Source organism: Pipistrellus kuhlii, unplaced genomic scaffold (assembly GCF_014108245.1).
Source record: "Pipistrellus kuhlii isolate mPipKuh1 unplaced genomic scaffold, mPipKuh1.p scaffold_m20_p_1, whole genome shotgun sequence".
In the NCBI taxonomy this organism is placed as follows: Eukaryota; Metazoa; Chordata; class Mammalia; order Chiroptera; family Vespertilionidae; genus Pipistrellus; species Pipistrellus kuhlii.
In genome coordinates, this window is record NW_023425404.1 from 117,682,461 (window position 1) to 117,702,596 (window position 20,136).

The 20,136-nt window shown below is 41.1% G+C and overlaps 1 protein-coding gene across 1 annotated transcript in view; it reads right to left on the reverse strand.

Moving 5' to 3' along the window:
• Nucleotides 1-1,256: 1,256 nt before the first annotated feature.
• IL2RA (interleukin 2 receptor subunit alpha) overlaps nt 1,257-20,136 on the reverse strand; it is a 59,337-nt gene continuing 40,457 nt past the window's right edge. Inside the window, exons 4-8 of the mRNA XM_045588062.1 lie at nt 17,226-17,441; nt 5,925-6,008; nt 4,829-4,900; nt 3,148-3,214; nt 1,257-1,338 (exon numbers count right to left, since the gene is read on the reverse strand). Coding sequence (XP_045444018.1) covers nt 1,257-1,338; nt 3,148-3,214; nt 4,829-4,900; nt 5,925-6,008; nt 17,226-17,441 — 521 coding nt within the window. The remainder of the gene's footprint in view (nt 1,339-3,147; nt 3,215-4,828; nt 4,901-5,924; nt 6,009-17,225; nt 17,442-20,136) is intronic.

The window sequence follows — 20,136 nt, forward strand, 5'->3', positions numbered from 1 at the left end:
CTGGATTTAAGATGGGTGATAGTGGTACAGTCTGGTTATGTTATGATGGAGTAAATTCACACAGGAGATGATTACAGCATGAACTGGGTCAGTGGGTGTATGTTAAAAAGGAGCAAAAGAATCAAGACATACTATATAAAGGAGGTTATGGTAGCTGGTTTTAAGTGAAGGTTAAGGAAGAGGGATGACTTAGGAGTGCGTTCAGGTTTTAGAGTGTGACAGTAGGACTTGGTAGTCAATATACACTGAGATTAAATGTAGAGTGAAGATCTAGAGTAGTAAGGTGTATATATGTTGATTTGATATGTTTTAAATATTGCAATATGAATACCACTGTAGCATCAGCTAACACCTGTGTTGTGTCACATGATAATCATTTTATTTTTATGGTAAGAATATATAAGATCTAATCTCTTAGCAATTTTGAAGTATATAATACAGTTTTGTTGATGATAAGCACAATGCTGTGTGTTAGATTCCTAGAATTTATTCATCTAACTAACTGGAAGTTTGTGTAACCTTTGGCCCACATCTATAGAGGAGATAGTCTATAAAATGTTTTAATTGTGTAGAGGACAATAATTACAGAAATGGGATAATAATAGCAACTAAAAGTGCTCGTAATTTTTCATGAGTGAAAACTCTTAGTTTCTTGCCAGCACTGTCCTATCTGAACTTTCTGTGATGATGGAAATATAAACGTGGCTAGTGCAACTAATGAACTCAATATTTAATTATATTTAATTTATAAGTTTAAACTTAAATACCCACATGTAACTAGTGTATACCATATTAGACAAAACGGTGCTTATTTTCCCGAGTTTTTATTTAGCCCCGTTGGTTGCTTTCTATCTTGCTCAGAGCTCCATGAGGCAAGGCTTTGATAAGTGTTGTGCTGGGAAAAGTTTAATGTATATCCAACCAGCTCTCTGAAAAAATTTGCCAATTTCCATATGTAAATACTCCTATCATACCTAGTTTCAGGCTACCAAAGTGACATCACTGAATACAGAGTTGGAAAGAGATGCACTAGCAAATCATTATATAATATTTTCTTAATATAGACACAATAGCTGTAAAAAACTCTGAGAATAAAGGAATCAGTAAAATGTAGTAAAATAATTAGAAGAGTGATAGCTTTGAGTATTTAATTTTGTATTTAATGTAATGTATTTGTAAGTTTGCAGACTTTAATTTTTCACAACGGTTATGCTTCAAAACAGTTTGTAAAATTCCTGAAAATTTAACTTTGGCTTTCAGGAGCCAGTGTAAGCCAGCTCTGGCTCATCACTAGTTCCTAGTAATTGCTGGCAGGTAAATAAGATCAAATGTAGGATTCTGTATGGCCATAAGAGGGCATTATTAGACGAAATTTGACTTTAGGAAGGATTTTGGACTAATCTCTGACAGAGAGGTCAGGTTGAGTCTCCTGGAAGATTGTAATTCTGGAGGAGTTTGTGGGACTCATGATTACAGGCTGTTCTTTATTTCACAACATACATTCTACAATCTTGAGCACCCCCAAATAGCTTCACCCCTTCATGTCTGAAAGCTTTTTGTCTTTAAGCTACCAAGATGAAAAGATCCTTGAGAGGTATTAAGTCTTATCACTGAAGGAAGGATATCTTTTGAGGGTTTTACTGGGGAGTTTATATTAGGGTGGGGCCAGAGTGTACTCTTGTATGGGGTAGGGATAGCCTGGATCTTTGAAAAAGTGATATAATAGGTCTCTATAGACTGCTGACTAAAGGGTGGGAGAAGCAGGGCGTGTGTGTGTGTGTGTGTGTGTGTGTGTGTGTGTGTGTTAGAAATGTGCATTTTCAGGCCCTATCCCAGACCTGCTGAATCAGAAACACTGGGGGTAGGGCTAGAAGTCTGTATGAAGCCCACCAGGATATTTTGATGCCCATCAAGTTTGAGAACCAATGGCTTAGTGCAGAGTTGGAAAAATTGGATGTGAATGTATTTGATGCATCTGAAGAGTTTTTAAAAAAGTATTTCATAGTCACATGAGGTTGTATATTGTGTAATTCCATTTATATGAAATGTCCAGAATAGGTAAATCCACAGAGATAGAAAGTAGATAAGTGGTTGCCAGGGACGAGGGGAATTCGGAACTTCAGGGTTTCTTTTTGGGGTGATGGAAATGTTCTAATGCAGAATTAGGTAATGGTGGTATGTTTCCAACATTGCTAAAACCACTGAGTTATGCACTTGAAAATGGTTAAAGTAATTAATTTTATCTCAATTAAAAATAAAAAAGTACTAATTTCGAGGGCCAACCCCCAAAGATTTTGGTTGGGACCTAAGCATTAGTATTTTAAAGACTATCTCCTGCCCTGGCTGGTGGGAGCATCATTCGATGCACCAAAAGGTGGTAGGTTCCATTCCCAGTCAAGGCACATACCTAGGTTTCAAGTTTGATTCCTGGTCAGTGTTTGGGCAGGAGAAGGCAGAATGTCCTCTCTCTCTCTCTCTCTCTCTCTCTCTCTCTCTCTCTCTCTCTCTCTCTCTCTCTCTCTCTGTGTGTGTGTGTGTGTGTGTCTTTCTCTCTCCCTCTCTCTAAAATCAATTTACAAAAATAACTCCTGGTTGTTCCAATCTGCAGCCAAGATAGTGGAAATAAGACCACACATCAGTCATGTTCCTGGCCAAGAAGACTCTGGTGTGAGTGTCTGCAGGAGGTGGAATGAGAGCTCAGGAGAGAAGAAGCTTAGGGTGGACCTAGCTTCCTTCTAGACAGGTGACTGGGCAGAAAGGCCTTGGGATCTCTATTCAAATTGCATTTGGAGCTCTGCTGTGTAATCTAGTTTATGTTACTTAATCTGTTCACGATGTAGCTATGAGAAGATTTCTGAGAAGACATGTTGTGATAATGTTTATTAGACAAGCATTGAAATTGGTATACAGTAGGTGCTCAACAAATGTTAGTTTCCTTTGCTCTTTCAATTCCCTGTGGCTGTAATTTTGTTGATTGACTCTTTGGGACTGCATGCTTGGCCAGTTCTCCCTCTATTATGCTCCAAACTGCTGGTGGGTAGTAGGAGGATGGGGAGTGCTGGGGACCCGGATATCTCTGCCCTGAGACTTTTCCTACTCTGGCTTCACAGATAGCTTGGGCAAGGGTTTCCTTCATAAGGGACTCACCGTCTCCGCTGCCAGGTGAGCACACTCAGAAGGAAAATACTGATCAGCAGGAGAATGCAGCTGGCCACTGCCAACAGAGAAGCAGTAGATCAGCACAGTATGTCCTGGGCTAGGTCACAGAGTAGGCTAAGAAAACCCTCCCATGAGCAAGGATATCCCAAAGAGGTGGGTTCTGCAGTTTCTGATTTCCCTCCCCCGACAGATTTCTTAGGGCGCTCTAGGACTGGGTGAGGGGGCATGGATGGAGAAGGACATGGTGCCTTTCAGTTGAGATCAAACTGAAAGACCCTCTTTTCAGAAAGATCCAGAGCCCAGGCCTCCGTTAAAGAGTCTGAGAGTGAGGCCTGTGACAGGTAAAAGAAATACTGGAACATGAAGATAAATCATAAACACTTTAGCATCTCTTGAAAGTGTTCATATTTCCCAATAGTACTGGAGTGAGCCATCTACCTACCTACCTATCTACCTTAAATGTGCTTCAAAGCATGTTTTTCTTCTTTTCTCCTCAGCTTTATTTACACACTAGAGGCCCAGTGCACGAACATTCATACACTGCGGGGAGGGGGGTCCCTCAGCCTGGCCTTCCCCCTCTCAAAGTCTGGGAACCCTCAGGGATGTTCTACTGCAGTATGGTCTCCCTCTGCAGGAGGGAGACTGGGTCCATCAGGGGAAGGTGCTACCCCCATCACCCCTGCTGCTGCTGCGGCTGCTGGCCCTCCTCAGCTCTCACAGTCACTGTTGCTTTGCCCGGTCTATCTGGTCTGTTAGCATATTACCCTTTTATTAGTATAGGTAATTGACACGAGGCCCAGTGCATGAATTCAATGCACAGGTGGATTCCAGCCAGCCCACCCCGATCAGGGTGGGAGAGGCCCATCGGGTGGTTCACTGGCTGTAGTGGGTGTCATAGTGTCATAGTGTATGGTCATTCCAGTCATTACGGCATTCTGGTCACTGGCATTACACACACACACACACACACACACACACACACACACATTGTGTGAGTTTAAGGTGTACAACATGTTGATTTGGCACATTTACATAGTGCCATGTAATTACCACCATGGCATTGGCTAACACTTCCCTCATGTCACATAATTACCATTACTTTTTTGTGGTGAGGACATTTAAGATCTCCTCTCTTAGCAACTTTCAATTATACAATGCAACCACCATGCTGTGCATTTCATCCCCAGAACTTCTCTTCTAACTTGAGTTTGAGCCCTCTGATCACCATCTCCCCACCAGCCCCAGCCCCAGCTCCTGGTGATCTCCATCCTACTCTTTTTCAATGAGCTCATTTTTAATTTTATTGTTTTCTTGCCACAAAGCATGTTTTTTTCCCCTCCTACCAGGAAACAACTGTACTGCTTTAGGAATTTTTTTTCTTTCCCTGGTTATACATTCTCCCTCCCCCTTTGCTTCAACCCTCACTTCCAGCCATGGGGTATTTTGTCATTTAGGATCCATTTAGGAGGAGCTGAATGAGGCTAGTTTGAGACTTCGCTGTGATTTTAGGTTATGTCAATTTCTGCATTAGTATTTTACTCTTATAAACATATAGTGTAAATAGGGGATCATGATAAACAACTAGCCAACCCACCCACCCACAAGCAACATGCCCCACAATCGCTGCCTGGTATACATTTTGTTAATAATAGAAATGACTCCGACCTACCTGCTATCTGATACTCCATGGTAAATATGAACATCTCCGTGGTTGTAGACACATCTGTATATTTCTGAAAACCTATGCAGAAGAGAAAGGGAAAGATGCTCTGTTTAGGCAATTATTGGATTGCACAGCTGAAAAGTGCCATGTCAGGCCCGGAGTGGCCGGGCCCGGAGCGGCTAGGTTGGGTGTGGCCAGGCCCGGAGCAGCAGCAGCCAAGCAGCCAAGCAGCAACCAGGTCGGGAGTGGCAGTGGCCAGACCTGGAGCAGCTGGCTGTGGAACGGACCAGAGCAACAGAGGCCAGGCCCGGAGCAGCCAGGCCTGGAATAGCTCGCTCCTCACCTGCCCCCACCCCAAGGCTTCCTCTCAGATATGGCTGGAGACTTTTGGGGGAACTTGAGGGTCTGCTGAATCAAGTGGGAAAGGCTTAGATCTAGATGTGCTGAGTTAGTATAGCGCTGGGGTGTTGATCTGTGAGTGCCTTGTGTGGGGCCTGGATGAAGTTGGTTGACCTATTTGGAAATGTCTTTTGTGTGAAGTGTATCTTTGGGCATGTGGAGGTATTATTGATTTGAGAAAATGCTAACTGATTTACTATCTGAAAAGGGATTTACTATCAGGGAAAGGGAGGGAAGAAGAGACTGAACATAAACTGTGCACCTATGGATGAGGACAATGGGGGAGGGGAAGGGGCGGAGGGTGGGGTGGGAACCTGGTGGAAGGGGGAAGAAATGAGGAACCTTTGTAATAATATGAACAATAAAGATTGATTTAAAAAAAAAAAAAGTGCCAGGGTTCCCCCTGAGCTAGAATCTCAGAGACTAATGGAAGAGGCATAAAGGACTAGGGCAGGTCGTGCACAAGCATTTCCTTCTGCTTCAAGACACTGCCCTCAGTAAGGTATCGTCTCTTTATGACACTTGCTTTCCAGCCTTTGAGGATTGGGAGGTCGGATGCAGATCTTGATCATCTTAACATCCATGGGGCAGCTCTGCCCATGCTGGTGAGGCTGCTTCAGACAAACTGTCTTCCCCCTCTCCCATTTGATTTAAAGGCTTCTATCTTCATAGAAACAGACTGTAGCCATACCTGTCGTAGTACCTGTCGTAGTACCTGTCGTGGTGAAGGGACAGGAAGCTTCACTCCCAGAAGGAGTGTCCGTGATTGCTGGAGACTCTTTGTCACCTGGCAGAGAGAGTAAGCAATGCTTGTGGAACTGAAAGGGGAGGGGGTCTTACATCCAGCCTTACCCACTCACCTCGGCTGACTCTAGATACACTAGCTAAGGCGTGAATCTCAGTTCTGGGCATGTTATCTGTGGGTGCCATGTCATATGGCTCTACATCAGAGTCACAGGGAGTGGCGTAAGAGGCCCCAGCAGAGCCAGTGAGAGGGAATTCTAACTCTGGCCTTGGTTTTCCATAGAACTTTGAGAAACTCTTTCTCTGTAGGCTTCCTACTCAGCCGGGTTTACATCTGTGACTTGGAAACAGGTCATAACAATACCAATACCATTGAACTATCAAACAAAGTAGAAAGGCACAAAAGGATAGTTTTTCTCTGTTATAGGTCCTCATTCAGCATGAGTGCTGTCAGTTACCCAGGACACTGCCCCACCTTGTCATCCTCTTACCAAGGAAACCAGGAACATGCTATGACCAGCAGTATGGCTTACTGGGAAAGAAACAGAATTCTCCGAGGAGGTAAGATGGTGGAAGAATAGTTGGGCGGATTCTGAGCCCTCTCCCGAAGCAGAAAGAGAGAGCAACTGAGGGTCTTGTGCTGTGAGTGTTTATCGGCAAGCTGGGAGACAGTGAACACCAGAAGAAACTGCTGGGGGGCTGCTGACAGAGGTGCCCCTCACAGGGAAGCACCCAGGAGGGCTGTGTCCCTGCCCGGAGCTACCTACAGGCTTGGACAGGGAAACCTCGCCATCTTGAGAGGAAGATAGGATCCTGTCAGAGGCCTGAATATCCACAGCCGCAGCGACCACCAAGCATCTGTGACCCCCAGAACGCGGATCCCAGGCGGCACGAACACCTTCCCTCACAGGATTGCCCCACTGCTCAGCGAAAAGGTCAGATTTCGCGGGGAGAGGGTGGAGAGCGCTCGTGGCGAAAACAAAAAGCCTGCGCGCACAGAGCGCGCTCGCGGAAGCTGGAGGACAGGGGCTGTGATATCTATACAAGTAGAAGCCCCCGCTGTTGGGTTGTTGTCACCCTTGAAAGTGGACGGGGCTCCTAACAGGGGAGATATCTAAAGAGCAACACATTTGGATCCGGCTCGGAGGGATATTGGAGAGTTGTGGGAGATTCCAGTTGCTCGGACCTGCCCCCTCCCCCCCTCCATAGTTCCAGCTTCAGAGAGGACAAAGAAAAAAAAAAAAAAAAAAAAAAAAAAAAAAAAAAAAAAAAAGCTGGAGAGGCTCTAGCAGGGGTGTTGAACTCAATCAGAGAAGGGGCCAAAATCTAAAATCCAGCCTAAATCACGGGCCGAATGGTTTACTGAACAGTCATAAACTGACAATGTTAACCAGAAATGTGAATTTAAAATGAGTGGAACAATCTTTTCCTTAACAGTGCTGTTAACCAACTCACATGCTATCAAGCAAAACAGTAATATTGGTATCAAGCAAAACAGTAATATTGGAATGTACCTAAAATGCTCATTGTTTTGTTTTCTGGCTAGATGTCTGACACCGTTTTCCCCGGATCAATGAGTCAATGTTCGGTTTTATTTCTTGGGCTGTAGCAACCCGCAAAACAGCATGGAGGTTGTCATCGGTAATGCGTGATCTGTGCTTGTTTTTGTTCAGATTCATTATTGAAAACATCTGTTCACAAAGATAGGTGCTCCCGAACATGGATAGAATACGGGCAGCATGAAGTCGGAGCTCTGGCATTGAGTCAGGGGGCAGTAGAGGGTAGAAGTCCTCAATTTCAACATCCTGAAACCTTGATTTCAGGCCACTGTCAGACTGAAGCTCGATTATCTCCATCTGAAGGTGATGGGGCGCATTGTTGACATCAACTGTAAAAGGATTGGCAAAGATGTCAAAGCCTGAGTGCTGTGTTCTAAAGTCAGAGAAGCGCCGCTCAAATTCACTTAGTAAACGGCTAACTTTGGTAGCCAGCCGACTGCAAGGAAAAGTACCAGAAATAGTGGTTGAGATACTCAAACAAACGGGAAAGTGGGCAAGATTGTCCTGTTCCAGTTGGGACTTCCATAGTTGAAGTTTACGCTGGAATGCTGTGATCATGTCAGACATCTTCGTGATGACTTGTTTGCGTCCCTGCAGCTTCAGATTCAGTTGGGCGAGATGCTCGCATATGTCACACATCATAGCAAAATCACATAGCCAGGCGGGATCCGACAGTTCAGGCAAGGGCTTTCCTTTACTTTCCATGAAAAGAGCAATTTGTTCTCTGAGCTCAAAAAATCTTTTGAGGACTGCGCTCTTGCTCAGCCATCTTACTTCTGTGTGGTATGGCACGTCTCCATGCTCTGCACCCACCTCCTGTAAAAACTGCTGGAACTGGCGATGATTCAGGCCACATGCCCGTATAAAGTTAATAGTTTTAATGACTGTGGTCATTATGTCATTCATGTCCAGAACTTTTCCACACATAGCCTCTTGGTGGATAATGCAATGATAAGTAATCAAGGGTGTGTGGCAGTGACTTTTTTGCATTCTTTCCTTCATTAGTCCAACCAAGCCTTTCTTTTCTCCGCACATTGAAGGTGCGCCATCAGTAGTTAGCCCCTTTTCCCAGGGTATTTTAAAATTATTTATAGATTTATCCACAGCCTCAAATATATCTCTACCAGTCGTCGTCCCATGCATGGCAGCTACATCCAAAAGTTCCTCAGTGACAGAGAGGTCGGTCTTTGTAGCACGTATAAAGATGGACAGCTGCGCTGTATCAGTGTTGTCTGTGCTTTCATCGATAGCAAGTGAAAAAGCGAGATAACTGCATGCCTGTTCGGCCAGCTGTGATGATAGATTTCCTGAGAGTTCTTGAACTCTATCTGCAATGGTGTTTCTTGACAAACTGACATTTTGAAAACTCTGTATCTGGTCTGGGCATACTTGCTCACACACTTTTAGCATGCATTGCTTCAAAAAGGCACCCTCTGAAAAACACCTTGAAGTAAGGGCAATTTCTTCAGCCACTATAAAGCTTGCTTTCACTGCAGCATCATTTTTCGCTGTAGCCTTTGTAAACATTTGCTGCTGTGATTGTAGTTTGCCTTTTAGTTCTTTAACAATTTTATGCTTTTCTTCCAAAGTATATTTGCCATACTTAACATTATGTTTGGTGTCAAAATGATGACGTATATTGTACTCTTTCATCACCGACACTGTCTCATAACACAATAAACACACTGGTTTGCCCTCTTTAAGCACAAACATGTATTCATTTTCCCATTTGTCATTGAATTGTCTGCCTTCACTGTCAACTTTTCTTTTCCTGGACATTTTGGGATCAATATTGGCAGTAAAAGATGTAGTTTATTGGAAATCTGCGTTAGAAGGAAAAAGTTGAAAACTGCACAGGGATAGCTTGATTTGGCAGATGGAGTGGAAAAAAAAAAGTCAGTCAATAAATGCCTGGCTGGGTACAGATAGCAGATTCTGTTGCGATTTTTATGCCTGCACTTTATGCCAGGAACTGGCAGCTTCTGCTGTGTATTTTTTATGCCCGCACACTCACTCTCTCCTCTGCTCTGCCACCCGCACAATCACATCAGATGCCGGACTATAGGTCACGCCTCCTGAATCTCGAGTGACTTGTTATCTATGCGCATGCATAATAGATAGCAAGTACGGCGGCCGGCGAGGCGGCCGGCGAGATCACAAGCCTCCTATGTCACCGCACGTCATTGTGATGGAACGCAGCGGAGTGTAGTGATGACAGCGCAGTGCGGGCCACATTGCAAGGCCTGGCGGGCCGGATTTGGCCCGCGGGCCTTGTGTTTGACATGTGTGCTCTAGAGTCTGGAAGTCAACCTAGAAACACTGCCCCCAGAGGCTAATCCACAAATTGACTCTAGTGTAATAAAAACAAAGCAAAACCTGCCTAAAAATCAGGACTGGATCATAACAATAGAGGAAGCGAATGACCTTCATTACTGCAAATTTTAATTAAATTTTTAAAATTTTATTATTATTTTTTTTAATTTTTAAATTTTTGTTTTTTATTTTTGTTTTCATTATTTACAACGTTTACTCAAGAAACTATTTTTTTCTTTTTCCTCACTTGATTTTATCTTGATAATTATTACATTGTATATGTAATCAACATTATTACTACTACTAATTTACCTTTTTCATCTTATTTTCTTTTGTTTATTTTTATTATTTTTATTTCATTTGAATATATATATATATATATATTTTTTTTTTTTTTAATTTCAGGATTACTGTTCTACAGTCTTTATCTATACTTCTTTCTCCCACGCTTTATTCTATCTCAACCCTACCTTTATGCCTTCACCCTCTTTCCAATCTTTTCCTTTGATACCCTGTTTATCTTAACCCTTTCCTGCTCTAGATTTCCCCCATTCCTTCTGTCTACCACCTCCTAAAATTTCACCCTACTTGTATATATCTAATTTCCAACTACCTGCTCCAAACCCATTCACACCTCCCTCGCAGTTGTCCTAAAAACAAAACAAAACAAAACAAAACAAAACAGTCTTTCTCTCTAACTCTTTGAAGTTGTATGTTGAATGTTAACTTTACTGAAGTTGTATGCTTTTCTTTTATAAGATTGATTTGCCTATGCTTTTTGTTTGATTGTATGTTTTTGTTAGCTGGGTTCTAGTCACCCTTATTGGTGGTTATTAATATCACAAATACATTTCTATTCAGTGCCTTGTGTGTTGTACCTGGTTGTGTTGTATTTTGTGCCTTTAAATCAAAGCAGGAGAGAGAGAACTACACAACCAGACATCCTAGATCATGGGGAGACCAAAAAACAGCCCGCATATGAAAGAAAAGCAGGCTTCACCAGAAAAGGAAGTAAACGATATAGAGGCAAGCAACCTACCAGAGCAAGAATTCAGAGTAATGATCTTAAGTTGGCTAAAAAGAATGGAAGACAAATTTGACAATATGAGTAAGACCCAAGAGGAAATGAAAAAAACCCAAGAGGAAATGAAGATGACTCAAGATGAAATGAAAAATGACATCGCTACTATGAAGAACTCAATAGAAAGCATCAAGAGCAGACTAGAAGAAGCAGAGGATCGCATCAGTGAGCTAGAAGACAAGATGGAAAAAAATACCCAATTAGAGCAGCTTCTAGAAAAAAAAATTAAAAAGCAGGAGGAGAGCCTACAGGAGCTTTGGGACAATGCAAAACAAAACAATATTCGAATAATAGGGGTTCCGGAAGGAAAGAAAACCGAGGTAGATATGGAAAACGTATTTCAAGAAATAATGACAGAAAATTTTCCTAAGATAGAGAAGAAAAAACCCACACAAATCCAAGATGCTCGCAGAATCCCAAGCAAAATGGATCCCAGAAGACCGATGCCAAGACATATTATAATTAAATTGGCAAACACCAATGACAAAGTTAGAATCTTAAAAGCAGCCAGAGAGAGACAGAAAGTTAGATATAAAGGAACCCCCATCAGACTAACAACTGATTTCTCAACAGAAACGTATCAGGCCAGAAGGGAATGGGATGAAATATACAAAATCATGCAAAGAAAGGGTCTGAATCCAAGAATACTGTACCCAGCAAGACTATCAATCAAAATTGAAGGGGAAATCAGGAGCTTCACAGACAAAAAAAGACTAAAGGAATTTATCTCCACCAAACCAGCAATGCAAGAAATCCTAAAGGGCCTACTGTAAAAATAAAGAAATAGGAAGCGAAGAAGGAACACAGGGGTATAGAATAAAAATGGCATCAAATGAGTACCTATCATTAATAACATTAAATGTAAATGGTTTAAATGCTCCAATCAAAAGACATAGGGTAACAGATTGGATAAGAAAACAAGACCCATACATCTGTTGTCTACAAGAAACCCACCTCAGAAAAAGAGATGCACACAGACTGAGGGTGAAGGGATGGAAAAAGGTTTTCCAGGCAAATGGAAATGAAAAGAAAGCTGGGGTAGCAATACTTATATCTGGCAAATTAGATCTCAGAGTGAAGGACATAACAAGAGACAATGAAGGCCACTTCATAATACTAAAGGGAACAATCCAACAAGAAGAAATAACCCTGGTAAATATATATGCACCCAATATGGGAGCACCCAAATACATAAAAAAAAACTGCTGGAGGACATTAAGGGAGAGATTAACAGCAATACAATCATAGTAGGAGATTTTAATACCCCACTGTCACCCTTCGACAAATCATCTAAACAAAAAATCAGCAAAGAAATATCAATCCTACATGACTCACTAGACCAGATGGAATTAATTGACATCTTCAGAACATTCCACCCCAAAGCCACAGAATATACATTCTTCTCAAATGCACATGGGACATTCTCAAAGATAGACCACATTTTGGGACATAGGCAAAGTCTCTTCAAATTCAAGAAGATAGAAATCATATCAAGCATCTTCTCAGACCATAATGGCATAAAACTGGAAATTAACTACAATAAAAATAATCCAAAGAAATCAAACACATGGAGACTAAACAGCATGCTATTAAACAAGGACTGGGTTACCAGAGAAATCAAGGAAGAAATTAAAAACATCCTGGAAACAAATGACAATGAAAACACAACAATCCAAAATCTATGGGACACAGCAAAAGCAGTTTTGAGAGGGAAGTTCATATCCTTACAAGCCTATTGCAAAAAAAACTAGAAAAAAGTGTAACAAACGATCTAACTCTACAACTCAAAGAGTTAGAAAAAGAGCAACAAGAAAAGCCCAGTGTAAGTAGAAGGAAGGAAATAACAAAAATCAGAGCACAGATAAACGACATAGAGACCAAAGAAACAATACATAAGATCAACAAAACCAAGAGCTGGTTCTTTGAAAGGATAAACAAGATAGATGGACCTCTAGCCAGACTAACCAAGAAACACAGAGAGAGGACCCAAATAAACAAAATCAGAAATGAAAGAGGTGAAATAACAACAGACCCCACCGAAATACAACGGATTGTTACAAAATACTATGAACAACTCTACTCCAACAAACTGAACAACCTGGAGGAAATGGACATATTCCTAGAAAAATATAATCTTCCAAAACTCAATCAGGAAGAATCTAAAAATCTCAATAAACCAGTGACTTGGGAAGAAATTGAAACAGTCATCAAAAAGCTTCCAGCAAACAAAAGCCCAGGGCCAGATGGCTTCACAGGAGAGTTTTACCAAGCATTCAAGGAAGAACTAAAAACTATCCTCCTCAGACTATTCCAAAAAATCCAAGAGGAAGGAACACTTCCAAATTCCTTCTATGAAGCCAGCATCACCCTAATACCAAAACCAGATAAAGACAACTCAATGAAAGAGAATTACAGGCCAATATCCCTCATGAACATAGATGCCAAAATCCTCAACAAAATTCTAGCAAATCGACTCCAGAAGAACATCACAAAGATCATACACCACGACCAAGTAGGATTTATTCCAGGAATGCAAGGATGGTACAATATCCGCAAATCAATAAATGTGATACATCACATAAACAAATTGAAAGATAAAAATCATATAGTTATATCAATTGATGCAGAAAAAGCATTCGATAAAATCCAACACCCTTTTCTGATAAAAACTCTTAACAAGGTGGGAGTACAAGGATCATACCTCAACATAATAAAAGCTATATATGATAAACCCACAGCCAACATTATACTCAATGGGCAAAAACTAAAATCATTCCCTCTAAGAACAGGAACAAGACAGGGATGCCCACTCTCGCCACTCCTGTTTGACATAGTACTGGAAGTACTAGCCATTGCAATTAGACAAGCGGAGGAAATAAAAGGCATCCAAATTGGAAAAGAAGAAGTAAAGTTATCCTTATTTGCAGATGACATGATATTGTACATAAAAACCCAAAAGACTCCATTAAAAAACTAATTGACTTAATAAATGAATTTGGCAATGTAGCAGGATACAAAATTAATGCCAAGAAATCCATGGCTTTTCTATACACCAACAGAGAAACTGCAGAAACAGAGACTAAAAAAGCAATTCCATTTACCATCGCACCAAAAAAATTAAGATACCTAGGAATAAATTTAACTAAGGAAGTAAAGGACCTATATGCGGAAAACTACACGACACTGAAAAGAGATAGAGGAAGATGTAAGGAGATAGAAGAACATACCATGTTCATGGATTGGTAGGATCAACATCATCAAAATGTCCATACTTCCTAAAGCAATCTATAGGTTCAATGCACTCCCCATTAAAATACCAATGACATATTTCACCGACCTAGAAAGAACTCTCCAAAAGTTCATTTGGAACAATAAAAGACCCCGAATAGCCACAGCAATCCTGAGAAAGAAGAGTAAAGTAGGAGGGATCTCAATACCAGACTTCAAACTATATTACAAAGCCACTGTTCTCAAAACAGCCTGGTACTGGCACAAGAACAGACATATAGATCAATGGAATCAAATCGAGAACCCAGATATCAACCCAAATCACTATGCTCAATTAATATTTGACAAAGGAGGCACGAATATACAATGGAGTCAAGACAGTTTCTTCAATAAATGGTGTTGGGAAAATTGGACAGACACATGCAAAAGAATGAAACTAGATCACCAACTTACACCATTCACAAAAATAAACTCAAAATGGATACAGGACTTAAACATCAGAAGGGAAACCATAAAAATACTAGAAGCATCCACAGGCAGCAAAATCTCAGATGTATGCCAAAAGAACTTCTTCACTGATACTACCCCTAGGGCAATGGAAGCTAAAGAGAAAATAAACAAATGGGACTACATCAAAATAAAAAGCTTTTTTACAGCAAAAGAAACCATCAACAAAACAACAAGAAAGCCCACAGTGTGGGAGAACATATTTGCAAATGATACCACTGATAAAGGTTTAATCTCCAACATCTACAAACAGCTTATACAACTAAATAAAAGGAAGATAAATAATCCAATTAAAAAATGGGCAATGTACCTAAATAGAACATTTTCAAAAGAAGACAGAAGGAAGGCCAAAAGGCACATGAAAACATGCTCAAAGTCACTAATTGTCCGAGAGATGCAAATCAAAACAACAATGCGGTACCATTTCACACCTGTCAGAATGGCCAACATCAACAAATCAACAAACAACAAGTGTTGGCGAGGTTGCGGAGAAAAAGGAACCCTCTTGCACTGCTGGTGGGAATGCAGACTGGTGCAACCACTGTGGAGAACAGTGTGGAGTTTCCTCAAAAAACTGAAAATGGAACTCCCATTTGACCCAGTAATCCCACTTCTAGGAATATATCCCAAGAAACTAGAAACAGCAATCAGAAAGGATATATGCACCCCTATGTTCATAGCAGCACAATCTACAATAGCCAGAATTTGGAAACAGCCTAAGTGTCCGTCAGCAGATGATTGGATCCAAAAACTATGGTACATCTACACAATGGAATACTATGCTGCCATAAAAAAGAAGGAATTCTCATCATTTGCAGCAACCTGGATGGAATTGGAGAACATCATGCTGAGTGAAATAAGCCAATCAATGAAAGAGAAACACCACATGACCTCACTCATTTGTGGATAATAAAGAGCATTATAAACTGATGAACCAAAAGATAGATATAGAGACCGTATTTCAACAAGTAGACTGTCAAATTACAGCTGGGAGGGGAGGAAGATCTGGGGGAGATAATAGATCAACTGAAGGACTTTTATATATGCATATAAGTACAACCAATGGACACAAAACTCTGGGGAGGGAGGGGATGTGTGGGAGGGAGGGGGGCAAAAAAAAATCAATAAAATATATTTTAAAAAAATTTAAATAACAAGTTAAAAAAAAAAAAAGAAACAGAATTCTCAAGAATCCAAGAGGAAGTCATGGGATATGGAAAAAGTGGTGAGCAAAGAAACCTGTAACCCATTGTTAAATGTAACTGACTTTTAACACACACACACACACACACACACACACACGCACACACACACGCAAGCACACACACGTACATGCATGCACGCACACACACGCACACACACAGACATGCACGCGCACACACACATTTATTTATAATCCTCATACGAGGATATGTTTTTATTGATTTTAGAGAGACAGGAAGGGAGGGGGAGAGACAGAGACAGAGACAGAGACAGAGACAGAGATATCAATAGATTGCCTCCTCTATGTGACCTAACAGGGAATCAAACCTGCAACCTTTTGGTGTGTGGGGTGATGCTCCAACAAACCGTGCCACCTGGCCAGGACACTGTAAATGACTTTAGATTGTAGAAATAGTCAGATGACTTCAGAATGAAAATAACAGAAGATCTCAGCACACATTGGTTGTATGTGTGGATGAAGGAGTGTGCATGCTTATGCTTGAATAAATCCCTTCTCTGCACACTTGGACTTTTATTAAGCTCAGGTGGGAAGTATGCAAGGGGAAGTCAACAGTGTAGCACCGTACAAATAATGGATTTTCACCATCAATCAGTAAATTAGAAATGTGTGGGCTGCAGGTTTGACTTTCCCCTTTGAATGAGAGGAAGTCATGGTAGCTTAGAGGAAGAAGTGGGATTTCAGGATCAGCTGGGAAGGGGAGGCATTAACCCGTGAGTGACCTGGGGGCTCTGGAACACTCCAAAGATCTTTTCTCCTCCTCCCTCTCCTGCTACTTATCTCCATTCAGGGTACAGGAGACCTTAAGTGATAGAGACCTTGAGTTTCTCTAGTGGTTTTTTAAAAATTTTTATTTTTATTATGATTATTATTTTTTTAAAAATATATTTTATTGATTTTTTACAGAGAGGAAGAGAGAGGGATAGAGAGTTAGAAATATTGATGAGAGAGAATCATCGATCAGCTGCCTCTGTACACCCCCTACTGGGGATGCGCCTGCAACCAAGGTACATGCCCTTGATCGGAATCGAACCTGGGACCCTTTAGTCCGCAGGCCGACGCTCTATCCACTGAGCCAAACCGGTTTCGGCAATGATTATTATTTTTTATATGTGTCCTTATTCCCTTATTACCCCCTTCCCCAATTCATGCCCCCCCCCCCCCCCCCCCCGGTTATCTGTGTCCATTGATTAGGCTTATTGCATGTACACAAGTTGCTTGGTTGATTTCTCCCCCTTTCTCCCACCTACCCTAGTGTTTTTTATAGAATGGGGAAAAATAGAGGCCCAAGGAGATTAACTTGCCCAAACTGGTAGGTCAGGAATTCCACCCTGGAAGGTGCCGCCATACCTAGAAACTGATCGTTCTCACTCTCACTTGTGCACTTGAGCTGGGGCTGTGTCCACCTTATCTTCCCACAGATCTTTTTGCAGGTACTCGTGGCAGGACCTTTCTGGATGGCCCTGAATCCCTGGGCGCACTCATAGTGAACTGTCTGGCCCTCCACAAAGTGATAAATTCTCTCTGAAGCTTCATGTTCCCATGGAGGAGGCTCTGTGCAATGACCTGGAAGAGGGAAAGAAAATTCCAAAGGCAAGTTGGGGAGAGCACTGTGAGTCCAAGTCTCCCCTTCCTAGAGACCAGCCCTTGGTTCTTATTTTTGTTTGTTTGTTTGTTTGTTTGTTTGTTCATTTCTTTTTCTTTCATTTAACCAATATGTATTGAGAATATCTATGTGTCAGGACTTTGCTAAGCACTTTGTGGGAAGGCACAGAGACTCAGTCACTCCTGCAGGAGGGGTCAGTCAATTGGGTAAGGAAGACATGTGAAGGCAGAATGTGCTGAGCATTATAGTTAAGGAACAGACCCTTGCTATGGGAACACAGAGGCATGAGTAATTACTTGTGACGATAGTGAGTTTTGGTAAGTGCACAGGACTGGGAAGGATGGTCTCAACTGAGCAGGTTTAACCCAATTTGGGTCACTGAAAAGTGAAGACAAACCACCCCTTATCTCCACTGTTGATTGAGGAAGCTACAGCCCCAGGTTGTAGCTGATGGTCACCTTGGGACCATGGTAGAAGGACTGGGGACAAAGCCAAAGCCTGAGAAGAGAGTGGCTGAGAGAATCTCAGAGAATTGGAGCCTGATCTCTGATCAAGCCATACCTGAAGCTTGCCCTGAGTTAGCCCAATGAATGCCTCTGGAAATGCCCTGTGTTCAGTAACTCTCCACTCCCAAACTAAAACCCAAGCCTGACTGACCTTTAACCTTAAAGACTGTGTCCTGTTATGATATAATCTCAATGTCCATCCCCAATCTGGACATATGGAACTACATGTACCCTCTATCCTTCAGACATGGGAAGCTACACATATTCTCTGACCTTCCAGGCCTTTCATAGCCTGAAAACCCAATATAAGCTCTACCAATACTCTGTATAACCCCTCTGCCCCACTCGGAAGCTTAGTGGTTCTGTCCTGAGCAGTCTGCTCTAACACCTGGCAAAACATGATTGAACTCATGTTTTAGTCTCAAAAAATTTCTTTTACAGTTGGTGATATTCATAACTGTTTTTAATTGGGTTTGCTTCTTTTAAAAGAAAACATACTAATTAAGACAATCTGTAAAATAGCCCTTAGCCAAAACCAGCTGGTTATCTCTTGAGTAAGGACAACAAAATTGACATTTTGAGGAACCTTTCAATAATTGTGGAGGGTATTATGGGAGAAGTAGAGACAAAAAAAACAATAACTAAACTTGCTTTGAAATACCATTCCAGTACCAAGTTGGATGTGTGTGTGTGTATGTGTGTGAGTGTGTGTGTGTGTGTGTGTGTGTGTATGTGTGTGTGTAAATGGATAAAAACCTCACATTGCAACAATGTCCCTGTATGATGATGATGATGATGATTCTTCTTCTTCTTCTTCTTCTTCTTCTTCTTCTTCTTCTTCTTCTTTTTAAATAATAGAAGATGCAAATAAATGCCGACAAGTGTAAAATAAGTAATCAGTAGGAAGATTTCTAGTCTAATTCAGGAGACCCAAGGTCTTATTCTTAAATTATGTGAGTATAGCCAAGTCTTTTATCTTCTCAATGTCTCAATTTCTTCAGTAAATTGAAGTAATACTCCTCCTCCTTCACTCAACGGGTTGTGAAGTTCAAGTGGGATTTTATATAATATGTTCAAGTTCTTTGTAATACCGTGTTTCCCCCAAAATAAGACATCCTCTGAAAATAAGACCTACTTACAGGTTTCCTTCTGAGTAAAATATAAGGTATCCCCCCGAAAATAAGCTCCCCTCCGCAGGCTAAACATGAGAGATTTGGTCCACTGATTCTGAAAGAAATGGAGTCACAAGAAATTCACCAGGAAATTCAGGAATTGGATTGTTATGATGATGTTCCAGAAGATGATGACATGATTGTCATTGAATAAATGAGTAAATTCTTGATACTGTAGGATTCACAGTTTGTCTGGTTTGTGTTGACAACTACCGTACTACCGTACCGTATACAGGTAATAAATTTCCTTTATTTTCATTTAACAATAAATGTGTACCGTATTCTTCTTCATGGAAAAACAAGACATACCCTGAAAATAAGACCTAATGCATGTTTGGGAGCAAAAATTAATATAAGACACTGTCTTATTTTCGGGGAAACGGGGTATTATACAATCAGCATGGGACCATAGGTCAAAAGCTCAGGCTTTCCTAATAGGTTTTATTTCCTCCTGATATTGTGACTTGACTTTAATTAATATGATTCATCTCAGAAAGTTGCAGCAATAACTGGGTAGTTATAGTGCTCACTAACCCCTTCCCCCCACACCCAACTTTGTACTGGAATGGTATTTTTTTTTTTAATATATTTTATGGAATGGTATTTCAAAGCAAGTTTAGTTATTGTTTTTTTTCTCTACTTCTCCCATAATACCCTCCACAATTATTGAAAGGTTCCTCAAAATGTCAATTTTGTTGTTCTTATTCAAGAGATAACCAGTTGGTTTTGGCTAAGGGCTATTTCACAGATTGTCTTAATTAGTATGTTTTCTTTTAAAAGAAGCAAACCCAGTTAAAAATAGGCTCAGACAGTTATGAATATCACCAACTGTAAAAGAATTTTTTTGAGACTAAAACATAAGTTCACTCCTGATTTGCCAGGTGTTAGAGCAGACTGCTCAGGACAGAACCACTAAGCTTCCAAGTGGGGCAGAGGGTATTTGTCTTCAGCTTCAAGACTCACCAGTATGGCCCAGT